Consider the following 11845-nt stretch of genomic DNA (forward strand, 5'->3'; position numbering starts at 1 on the left):
GGACGTTGAAAACACAAAAATGTTCCGAGCAGCGTTGCCAGATGCCAAAAAGCAAATAATCGCACAAGACTCCAGAATTATCGTATTTCAGAGGAAACTATCGCGCAAAAAGTTGCATTATATCCACGAGTTGACTGCAACATGTAAGGAAGTACATGACAGCTAAACATATTCCGTACCATAAAGCAAACAAAACCAACAGTGGCCTGACCGCAAACTACCTGAGAGAGTTTATAAGAGGTTGTTAGAATTACTGATCGTACAAAGGACTGAATCGTCTTACAAATGCGATGACTGCCGAACCCCCGGCAACACTGGCTCTGGGAACGGCAGGTGAATCTCATAGCTCAAAAAACGTCAGTTTAGTGAAAGACCGATTCATTATTTGCACTTACTGTACTCGGAATGAAAACGTAGAGGTTTTGTTTTCTTCAAATTCTTTGAAGCTAGTTATCTTTGCTAACCTCCTTTTTCTAAAATTCCAACCTGTCAACTGACAAACGCCATAATCGTAGTTATTAGATTAGATTAATTACCACTTTTAATTTTATTCATATTTGTACTTGAGTTCCCTCTTCCACATTTGATTGCCAGTTAGCTGATTCCAGCTCGTTTTACGGTTTAGCTCAACAAGATTTTCGCTCCTTTGAGCTCCAGAAGATACAGGTTGTTTTTTTTGTTTTTTTCCCGTGACTGAGCACCAACCAAGTCCACGTGTGACTGATACTGTCACCAACAAACAAGACGAGCACGATTGAATCTTGTTACTTTGATTTCTCCAGAGAGAAATCGGCTAAATGAAAGTTGGAAACAAGAAACTTAAAGTCTGGTGATTTTAGATTTTTCTTATCATCCAATGAAAAGAACAAAACTGAAAAGTAGTGCACGTCTATCCACGTAGAAAGTCTTGCACTTTTCATGGACTTTGGTGACAATAAGAGAAATACACGACATTTACATGGGAATGTTGGGTCTCTGTTAATAGAAACTAGTCCGAGTCCGGTCTAGACCCGCCCTATGTGAAAAGTGCCCTGAGATGACCTCTGCTATGATTTGGCTGCCATATAAATAAAACTGCACTGTACTGAACTGCACGGACTTTCACATTCTTTGTTGACAGAATAAAATCCATTCTGGAGGCTGGATACATGATGAAATGCAGGTAATTAAAAAAGATTTAAAGCATTTTGTAAGAAAACTCCTTCAGCGTTCATATTGATGTGTGACCATGTGACAGAGGCTTGGAAAGGCACTAGAACGTAGAAAAGTCTCTGGAGGTTTTGTTTCTTCTGATTCTTGGACAGCGCTAGAAAACAGCACCTCTTCACTCTGGGGTTACTGAAGCTGGACTTCAGTCAGTCTAAATGACCCGGTCTCATCCAGTACTGTAGCTCAGTCATTAAAGATGCTGCGTGTAGTTTTTCAACTTTAAATCTCTGTGAGCTAAATACCATGAACAAATGTGAGTAAGTGGAAGTCCCCAGCGCCTCACGCTCCAAAGGCCTGATCACTCCAGCGTTTAAAACCGTTAAATTTGGCCATGAGATCCGTGAATTTCAGCGGGTTCGCCCGCAAGAACAAAGCACATCCACACAACTGATCTGTGTCAAGTTCAGCTTTGGTGAGTTTCGACGTGAAATCACACCACTGACCAACATGAGTCCAACATGGAGGAAGATGTCGTAGCTTATTATCTGCGCTTCTCCATCCGGTTTTGTCGACGTTGCTCTGTCGGTGTCTGTCGGAGTCGGGGACCGGAGTCCATGGGTCAAAGACGCCGAGCTCGTTAGCTCAGAGCGCTTCAGCGGCTCTTCAATGTCAGAAGAAACTCTGAGAGCCGTTGTGACCGACTGGTGCCGGCACGCTGGCTAGAATTACTCGGTTACTCAGACGTCACTAACCGCCTAACAGAGGTTAGAAGAATATATGTGGTTACTCAGCCGTCGGCAGGAGTAACCACGGAGGATTTTCTGTGTGACCGGGCCTTCACACGGTGTTTCCCGCTCCGCCCCTCCTCCTTCTGAAAAGACTCCATAGGCTGATCAATATTTCTCCTTCTCTGAAACTTCTGGAACAACTGCGCCCTCTACAGCGACACGAATCCCCCAGAAGAAGAGCAGAGGTTTTAAAGAGTCCCCCGGTCTCGGGATCTCAGCTGCCCACCAGCACCTCCATGATGTGGTCCAGCTCAGCCAGGTCCATTTTAAAAGGCTGGCTCTGCGCCCCGGCCCCCGCTGGGCTGTACCCGGACATCGACCGGACGAGGTCGTCGGGCATCACCGGGGCCATCTTGGAAGGCGGCACTCCCGGCCGGGGCGGGCAGGGGCCCGGGTCGGACGCGTCGATGTCTGCGAAGAGGACGTCGTCCAGGGCGAAGTCGGCCAGGAAGGAGCCCGGGGAGGACGGCGGGGGAGGAAGAGGAGGTGGAGAGGGTTTCTCAAACCTGCTCCCCGCCTCCTGAAAACCCCGACCCTCCTCCTTCATGACGACATCCAACGGGTGCCGAGCAGCAGGTGGTGAGGGGGGGGTGGAGGAGGAGGGACACAGCTCCTCGATCTCCTCCAGGGCTGAAGAGAAGCCGTCTCCGGGTGACGGCGGCCTCGGGGAGGAGGAGGGCGGCAGGGTGAAGAACAGGGGCGGGTCCTCCTCCAGGAGCGAGGCGGGAGTCAGGCAGGAGTCCAGCGCCGACAGCGATGATGAGAGGATGCCGAAGGAGGAGGGAGGAGGCGGAGGCTGTCGGTCGACGACGGCCGGAGCGGCAGAGAAGAAGAGAGCGCCGACGCCTCCTTCCTGCCGGAAGTCATCATCCATGCGGCGGATGATGTTGCTGATGAGGACTCGGCGCTGCAGGCCGAGGTCGGCGCCTGGCCGGGGACCGTACAGCTTCATGAGGGACATGTTGAGGACGACCTGACGTTGCAGGATGTAGGACGCCTGTGAAACACCACCGACTGCCACCGGACGCCGGTCTTCCTCCAAAGCATCCTCATCCTCTTCCAGTTTCCGCTTCACCCCGTTACCCAACATAAATCTGTGGAGAGCAGGCAGAGACAGTTCAGACAAACCCGGACGCCATCGACCGCTCAGCGACGACGTCTCTGCAGCTTTTACTGTTCAAAGAATAAGAGAAACTTTACTGATCCGGAGGAACAAGAACAAACTACAAATATTACACACACAACAAGCATCCACTAGATAAAAACTGAAGCATTGAAAAAGTTCATGAGAAGGTAAAGAATATTGTATACACCATGAATAGCAGCCAAAAACTGAGGAGAAAATCTGGGACTTAATATTTTTACTGAACATTAAAAACTGTGAAAATCCAGCGTTAGGGTTCAATCTTTCACCTTGGAAACGGAAACCTTAACTCAAGGTTCGCTTACTTACAACCGCTCCATCCATTGAGATGTGGTTGAAAGCCCTGGAAAAGCAGGTGGACCTTGAGCTATGATAATTTTTTCAGATAAATCAATAACATCATAAATCATACAAAAGTCCGGTTGAAAAATGGAATAAAAAGTACCATCAGACCCTGTTTACTGTAAACAAGGTCTGAAAATGCAGCTGAAAATCAATTTAAACCTTCAAATCTGTAGAAATATGAGACAACAAGCCTCACTTACAGATGTAACTGCTACACGATTAACACAGACGTACTTTTATAAACCGGTGGGACCGGTCTCACGAGGACAGACTTTGACTATGGCTTAGATCTGACCGAAATTAAGACTTAATACACATGTTGCACAAAGCTAACTAGTTTTTGACTGTCTAGACTTCTGGATAAATTAAGACTTTTCTTCAAATAAAAAACCTAACTGACCAGAAACCACGTCAAACTCTGCTCAGCAGAAAATGTTTGAAGAACAAAAAACAAGACAGAAACCCTCCAGTAGCATAAAGTCCCAGCCCAGTGCAGACCCGTACCAGAGCTGAGCTGCCCTGGCGGGACTCAGGACAGTCTCCTTGGACAGACTGCAACGACGGACGATGTCCGCGCTGCAGCGGATTTCCATCGTGTTACAGCGCTCTCTGAAAACTCTTCCCCTCCTCATCGCTCGCTCCACAACGCTGCAAACCGCCATTAATGAACCACGTCGTTCTGATTGTGACCCAGTCCTGAGTTAGCCGGGGGGGGGGCAACTTTTCAGGCTTGAACTGAGTCAGTCTTTAAGCGAAATTAAGACCAGTCTCACATCTCTTGGTCACTATTCTTCTTACTTTACGGCGGGGCCACACTGACAGATCTCAGACATGGGGAGGACCGCGACCTGCCGTAGACACGGCGACGTGTATACGTGACAGTTTAATGACGCGCATGGCGAAAGAAGCAGCAACGAAACCCGTCCATCCCCACGCTTCCGTCGACCTTTAGTCAGAGCAGCTTCCTCCTCAGCTCGCCGCCGGGTGGACATCTGTCGGTGACGGTCAGCGTAGTCGTCTACAGGGACGGGCAGCTCCAGGAACAGGAACCGGCAGCTCTCAGCGTGAAGCTGAGAAGCACTGGAAGGTAGAAAACAGCTTGGCGTCACATGACTGATGACGCGTAGTCACTGTGACGGACCAGTCGCAGGTTTCCTCTCAAACTGCTGTGTGTTTGTGTGTTTACAGTCAGCTGACAGTCAGGTGGGAGTCCAACAACAAAACAGGAAACAGGCTTCTGCTGTTAAGGCAGCTGTTGGGGCGGAGGTTTGTGGTGGTGCTGGTGGGGGGGGACTTGAACCTGTGACCTCCCTATTACTCGTCCGACAGGCGGCTCGAAGGGCTGACAGACACTGAATGAAACCGCACAGGCAACACACACACACACACACACACACACACACACACACACACACACACACACTTTCTCCCATGTGATTATTCATCACCCCCCCTACTCTAAACCTATGTGGGGCCCCTCAGACGGCCCCCATCTGCTGCGACATCCAGAGAGGACAAGGTGACGGGGTGAGAGACATGGGAACAGACAGGGAGAGAGAGAGAGAGAGAGAGAGAGAGTCCTTAAGAATCAAAACTGTGTCTTGAGGCAAAGACTGACTCTAGATCTGCCGGCTGAGGTTAGAATATGTCGCCCCCTCCCCGCCCCCCGTCCTCCCCCACTGCCAACTGCCGGTCTCGTGAGGTCAGAGTCCAGAAGTAGTTTTAGAAACGCTGCTTTTGCAAAATAAGTCTTTGTGATAGAGATGTGAAACATCTGAGCTCAGGATAAACCCGTGTGATCACATGACCTGGTGACCACAGGAAACCTCAGCTCCCTGCACCTCCTCCTTTTACGACATGGTCATTACTGACTAATCTGCTGGTTGTCGTCTCGAGGAATCGTTCGGTCTATAAACCATCAGGAAGCAGTGAAAAAAGCCCAACACAGTTTCCTGAGGTTGTTCTGACCGACAGGCCAAAGATATTCGGATGAAAATCTCCATATGAGAGAAGCTGAACAATCCAATGTTTGGTATTTTTCCTTGAAAAATTACTTAAACCATGACTTGATTATGTAGTGACGAGGGACTAATGATAATGTTACATTCTGCAGCGCTTCTTTCTGAATCTGTCAAGATTCAAACTCTGGTTGCATGATAAACACCGTGTGCACCGACTGGCATTAAGGCTAATTACAGTAAAGAGCACAGACCAGTCCAACCTGATGCCCCGTGCAGCAACCAGAGATTCAGACCTCCTGGGAATCAAGGAATTGATTCCCTGGAGGTTAAATACGACGCGGTAGCTACGGGGAGTCTGGGGTAAAGCACGGATACATGTGAGGTATACTCACTATTTATCTTGGGAAACGGTTATTGATCCCCACTTTAAATGTCTGCAGGGACTGTGATGGATTATTGTGGATGCTGTTCCACGGAGGACATTAAAGTTTTCTAAGTCTCACCTGACAGGACAAAAGGCCAACGAAACTGTCCAATAAGACGCCGTCTTCAGACTCATGTGACTTTTGTTTACAAGCTCTGACGCGCAGGATCAGCGTTGACGCACTGTGGTCAGCGTGTAACTGCTCACTGAGCGGCAGCTGCCTCCTCCACAGGACTTCGCTTGCTCAGCAGGCCCCGGAGTTCACCACCGACCGCCTGCTGTCCGATCGGGGCCTACCGGGGCCAACCGGGGCCAACCGGGGCCTGCCGGGGCGCAGGGGGTCAGGCTGTCCCTGAACCAGAGCCTATGTGTGAAGTGACTGGAAATTTTTCTTGTTCAAACGTCAATGAAACAACTACAGAGAGAAACAAAATGACCAAAAAGTGACAGGACGTCCACAAAGACACAAGAAGATCTCACTCTTTCGGCCTGGATTGGGGGGAGGGGGGCTGTTAATTTAAGATTTCATCTTCCATCGTTTCCATTTGAAGGATCTCGTCTCAGTCATTATCAAGAGGAGGAACAATCACAGTCATCAATGAACCTTTCGATGTCAACGGTACCGTGGTCTCATTGGTTCGATTTAGACTTGAATCTGTCCAATTTTATATTTAAATAATATCATAAATCCGATATCGTTTTAGTGTTAATATCAAAGCCCTGAAAAATAAGATGGAGGAAGGAAGGAAGAAAAGATGGGAGGAAGGAAGGAAGGAAGGAAGGAAGGAAGGAAGAGATGGGAGGACGGAAAGAGGGAAGGAAGGAAGAGATGCGAGGAAGGAAGGAAGAAAAGACGGGAGGAAAGAGATGGGAGGAAGGAAAGAAGGAAGGAAGAGATGGGAGGAAGGAAGAGATGAGAGGAAGGAAGGAAGGAAGGAAGGAAGAGATGCGAGGAAGGAAGGAAGAAAAGATGGGAGGAAGGAAGAGATGCGAGGAAGGAAGGAAGAAAAGATGGGAGGAAGGAAGAGATGGGAGGAAGAAAAGAAGGAAGGAAGGAAGAGATGGGAGGAAGGAAGGAAGGAAGAAAAGATGGGAGGAAGGAAGGAAAGAAGGAAGGAAGAGATGGGAGGAAGGAAGGAAGGAAGGAAGGAAGAGATGCGAGGAAGGAAGGAAGAAAAGACGGGAGGAAGGAAGAAATGGGAGGAAGGAAAGAAGGAAGGAAGGAAGGAAGAAAGGAAGAGATGGGAGGAAGGAAGGAAGAAAAGACGGGAGGAAGGAAGAGATGAGAGGAAGGAAGAAATGGGAGGAAGGAAAGAAGGAAGGAAGGAAGAGATGCGAGGAAGGAAGGAAGAAAAGACGGGAGGAAGGAAGAGATGAGAAGAAGGGAGGAAGAAAGGAAGAGATGAGAGGAAGGAAGGAAGGAAGGAAGAGATGCGAGGAAGGAGGGAAGAAAAGATGGGAGGAAGGAAGAGATGAGAGGAAGAGATGGGAGGAAGGAAAGAAGAAAAGACGGGAGGAAGGAAGAGATGGGAGGAAGGAAGGAAGAGATGCGAGGAAGGAAGGAAGAAAAATGGCAGGAAGGAAGGAAGGACGGAAGGAAGAGATGGGAGGAAGGAAAGAAGGAAGGAAGGAAGAGATGGGACGAAGGAAGGAAGAGATGGGACGAAGGAAGGAAGAAAAGACGGGAGGAAGGAAGAGATGAGAGGAAGGGAGGAAGGAAGAAGAGATGAGAGGCAAGAGAGAAATATGCAGCACCTCTGTAAATGAGCCTGACAGCTTCTTATAAAAGTCTGTTTCTGGTTGAGGAAACTGAAATCAGTGCTTTTATGACCTTTTAAGATTTCATGTGTAAACTCAGCATAAAGTATCATATGTATGTTTTTCCCCATTAAAAAGTCTAAAAAACATCAGACCCGTGTATATATTTTGTGAGTTGTGTGTTTACATGATCCCAACTCTTCCAGTCGGGCGTCTGGATCTGAAGTTCTCAGAGAAACAGGCCGAGCGACCGTTAGCGGCAGCTCGGCTCGCGGCCTCTTCGGGACCATTTTGACGTGAAACCGCTTTATTCTGTGTTTTTACCGGATTTAAACACCGGGTCCGTTGGTTTCGGGGGGGGACACCTCTACGGATAATTCGGCTCCAGGTAAAGACCTCCGGAATGATTAACGCCGAAGGGAGAAGCCGACCGCGCCGAGAGCTGCTGGTTCCTTTTCCATTATTTTCTGACACTTTGTTAACGAAACGAATAATCAATTAATCAAGACAGTGACTGGCAGATTAATTGGTAATGAAAATACAGACAGGTGACAAATTAAAAGGAAACTCCAACAAACAGTATCTTAGTAAGGTGCCGGACCCCCACGAGCCTGAAGAGCAGCTTCGACCCTTCGGATCCCAGTCATGACCCTGGTCTCCTCTGAAAGGAGTCGCTTCAAAAAAATCAGGATGACTGATTAAATCGGAGACACTGAAGCTGCGGAGACGCAAACGTGGTGGAAATGTCCGTTTGCTTGTTGTAAAAAGTGAATCTAAGGCCGGTGCCAGAAAAGACTCGGGAGCCACAGGTCTGAACCCGGTCTGCGTCAGCAGCTGCCGCAGCGACGGGAGGACCCGAAGACGCTTCGAACAGAGAGAATCAGGAGACTCGGAGCTGTCAAATGACGTAGGATCTGTCCAGGTTGTGTGAAGACTGAGTCCAGTCCAGACCAGAACGCGCCTGGAGCAGCTCCGTCAAGGACGAGGTCCCAGTGGGCGGGACGGTGGATTTCAAAGGGTTAATTGCCGCAGCTCTAATGAAGATCGTTGAGACACTGATGATCTATAGACGGACCGATGTTCTTGTCACTACGCCGCAGCTGCTCTTCGCCTCCCCCTGCGTCTCCCCCGTCTCACCCCCGACTCCCAGCGCCGGGGGCGGCCGGCGTCACGCTGGACGTCGAACCCGACGGAACACACTCAAGGCGCCGACTGCGGAAAGCGCAGCTCCGTGACCTTTGCCCCCCGGCTGCTGACGCTGGCCAAATACGCCGTTCACGTGGAGCTCTGCTCCTCCACAGTAAACCCCGAGCAAGCTGACACCTTCATTGATTAACCGAGGTGTCAGTTGAGGCGACCATTAAACCGAATGACTGTTATTGGTGACCTGATAACTTGATCGTTCATTTAAAAAACAAGCAAAGAACTTTAGCTGCTTTCTCTGTCTCTTAACATGAATTTAGCAGCTGTGGGTTTGGTCTGCGGCTGAGAGATGATTCGACCGGAGACGACAAGGTTGCCACGGCAGCTACGGTTGCGGTCGAGACGCGAACGGCGGAAGACGCTGAGACACCAGCAAAAACGGAGAGACGGAAAGACGTTTCGGTCCGAGCGAGGGCGCTGAAGCCCCGAAGCGTGCGAACTGAAGGAAGATGTCGGCCGCAGCGGTAAGGAGGAGGTGAAGAAGCGTTGTCCTCGTCCAAACCCTCGGACCTGAGACCTGGAGTGGTCTGAAGAGGTCTGAAGTGGTCTGAAGAGGTCTGAAGAGGTCTGACGGCTCGGCGTGAGGACTGAAAGAGACAAATGTGACCGGAATATCTGCTGAGAGTAGGAGGCTCGATCAATGCTTCTGGACATTTATAGACAAATTATTGATTAACTGAGACAAAACAAACACACGATGATTTATTTCCTGACGAAGCTGGAGCTGAAGTTTAGTTTAGTCGGGAAACCGGCTGTGATGAACCGGTCCACTCAACTCAAATCCACTTTCAGTCTCTGCTCGTTGACCGTTGGAAACTTTATCTTTCATACATGTTGAATTGTGCACGTTTTCAACGTGGAGCCTGGTTACGCGTCGTTTCCCGGCGCGAAGCGCAGGAAGTTCCTGTAATGGAGGAATTACGGGCCTTTATTCTGCCTTCGCTCACAGACGCAGGTGGTGTTGATGCCACAGGACATAAACCACCTCAGGACGAAGACCGGGAGCTCTGGCTCATATGGGACGCGACAGGGAAAAGTCCAGGCAGCACCGCGACTGTCAGGTAGGAGCTGGTTCGGGTCACTTCCCTGCGTTTTGCTCGTTTGAGGGTCAGAAGAGCGGGAGTCGGATTAGACCCCGTCAGGAGCAGCCGCCGGTTTCCGGACCCGCCTCCGGGACCTGCCCGGCCACCTGCCCGGCCACCGAGCACCCCAGAGGCCCGGGGAGGAGAGCGCTTGTTCTGCTCACCTTTCGACATCAAAACTTCACGGATTCTGCCAATGAACCGACGAACGAAGACAAAAACAGAATTAGCGGCGCAGAGCGACTTTAATCGGAGTTCCGGTAGAAAGGCTCAGACTCTGTCCGGGATCTTAACGGACCACCGGCTCCCGCTGAGGCGACGCGACGACGGGTCCGTTACGCTGACGGTGTCGGTGACTCACCACATGTAGTCCCATCCGGGGTCTCCTCCGCGGCACGGGTGTCGTCGGTGAGGCCGGGAGCGGAGCCGGGGGGCGGGCAGGAGGACGAGGAGGAGGAACCAGCCGTTAGTCCGGTTGTTGGTTTCTACTCCGCCGCCGAACCCGCGTCTGCCTGGACCCCAACACACACACACACACACACACACACACACACACACACACACACACACACACACACACACACACACACAATGGCGAGGAGGAGGAGGAGGAGGAGGAGGAGGAGGAGATGTGTGAGGAGTCGAAACAGCAACTACTGCCATTAACACCGCTTCCGGTAGCGAACTTCAAAATAAAAGTCGGCGTTTTACTTTTCCTGTTCCGATGTGTTCTGTGTGTTTATTTGACCATTTTGATTCATTCCAATGGTTCGGCGTTCACCGTGGGACCTTTTGGACCAGGGGGCATCCGCCAAACATCAGTGAGAATCTCTGTTTTGGGAGCGAAGAATGGGACCAAAAACACATCAAAAAACTCATTAAGCCAAAACCAAAATGACTAAAACCACATACACCCTAGAGGATAACATATTGTTTCAAAGTAAAATTCCCTTTATCCTGCAACAAGCTCGTTACGTACGAGAGAGGGACTGGGTGTCCTGATGTTTGCAGCTGTTACTGCAGCACCCGCAACACTCACTGGAGAGTTTCCCACCTGCCTCGGACAAGTGATTTCAGTAGAACTGAACCGAACGTGTTGTGTCGACACGCTTGGTTGTGCTTCACCTTCAGAGTGATGGCAGGTGGCTGAGGTCAGAGGTCAGGTTTACATGTCATGGCAATGCTGACAAACTGTGACTCACCTTAGACTCATCTTAGTGCTTTAGTGGTGCAAATAACCTTTAACACGTTTGTAACTGATCAAATTGCCAAACCCAGTTGAGATGGACGCACCCGGGGCCTTTGGGGCCCCCGGCTGGTAATCCAGCTCTGGGTAACAAGTCTCACTATCAGCCGTAACGCTCACTAGCACAGTAGATGTGTAACAAAGATGTGTAACAATAATGACACTAGTAATCTAACTCATAATTATAATAATAGGGCCACTAATAATACTAATAAAATTACATATAATAATAATAATCATAATCATAATAATTGAAGCAGTGGGTGTTGAGCAGGATCGTGGGGTAGTAGGTGGTTTACAGTCACAGATCCAGACTCTGCAGCACCAGGGGCAGAAACACCTGCAGAGAGCGACAGGAGGAGAGAAGAGAGAGACGAGGAAGCAGAAGAAGAATTAAGAAGAGACAATGACAGCGTTGATACTTGGGTTGAAGATTGTTGCTGTAAAAAAAAAAAACAGACACATTTTAAATCAAATACATTTGTAGAAAGAGTTCAGGCAGTAAATTACATCTCTACCAGAGCTGTGTTGGTACGTGGAAGACTTTAGATGATCCATCTCTAACATTAAACTCTAATATGTGAAGGTTGTGTAGTTAACATTTATATTTTGAGTCTATTCGCCTGATTGCTGTCTAGCTAGAGTTTGTTAGCATAGCTAGCTCGCTAGTAGCAACAGAACTACCCAGTCATGTTGGTGATGGGGCCGAATCTGTCTCTAATTACAAATGAAATAATGTGAAAGA

General features: G+C 49.3%; 1 protein-coding gene across 3 annotated transcripts; it reads right to left on the reverse strand.

The window, feature by feature from the left end:
• Nucleotides 1-475: 475 nt before the first annotated feature.
• LOC120799618 (SERTA domain-containing protein 2-like) lies at nucleotides 476-10343 on the reverse strand. 3 transcript variants are annotated; one of them, XM_040144842.1, is made up of 3 exons: nucleotides 10216-10343; nucleotides 4373-4506; nucleotides 476-3031 (listed from the first exon to the last, which is right to left on the reverse strand). In XM_040144842.1, exon 3 carries the CDS (start codon nucleotides 3025-3027, stop codon nucleotides 2152-2154), a length of 876 nt encoding a protein of 291 aa, XP_040000776.1. In that variant the 5' UTR covers nucleotides 3028-3031; nucleotides 4373-4506; nucleotides 10216-10343; the 3' UTR covers nucleotides 476-2151. The 3 variants fall into 3 exon arrangements, with proteins under 3 accessions (XP_040000776.1, XP_040000775.1, XP_040000777.1); XM_040144841.1 differs by lacking the exon at nucleotides 4373-4506; XM_040144843.1 differs by lacking the exons at nucleotides 4373-4506; nucleotides 10216-10343 and adding an exon at nucleotides 3931-4148.
• Nucleotides 10344-11845: the final 1502 nt, after the last annotated feature.

Source organism: Xiphias gladius, chromosome 15, assembly GCF_016859285.1.
Source record: "Xiphias gladius isolate SHS-SW01 ecotype Sanya breed wild chromosome 15, ASM1685928v1, whole genome shotgun sequence".
Taxonomy (NCBI): domain Eukaryota; kingdom Metazoa; phylum Chordata; class Actinopteri; order Istiophoriformes; family Xiphiidae; genus Xiphias; species Xiphias gladius.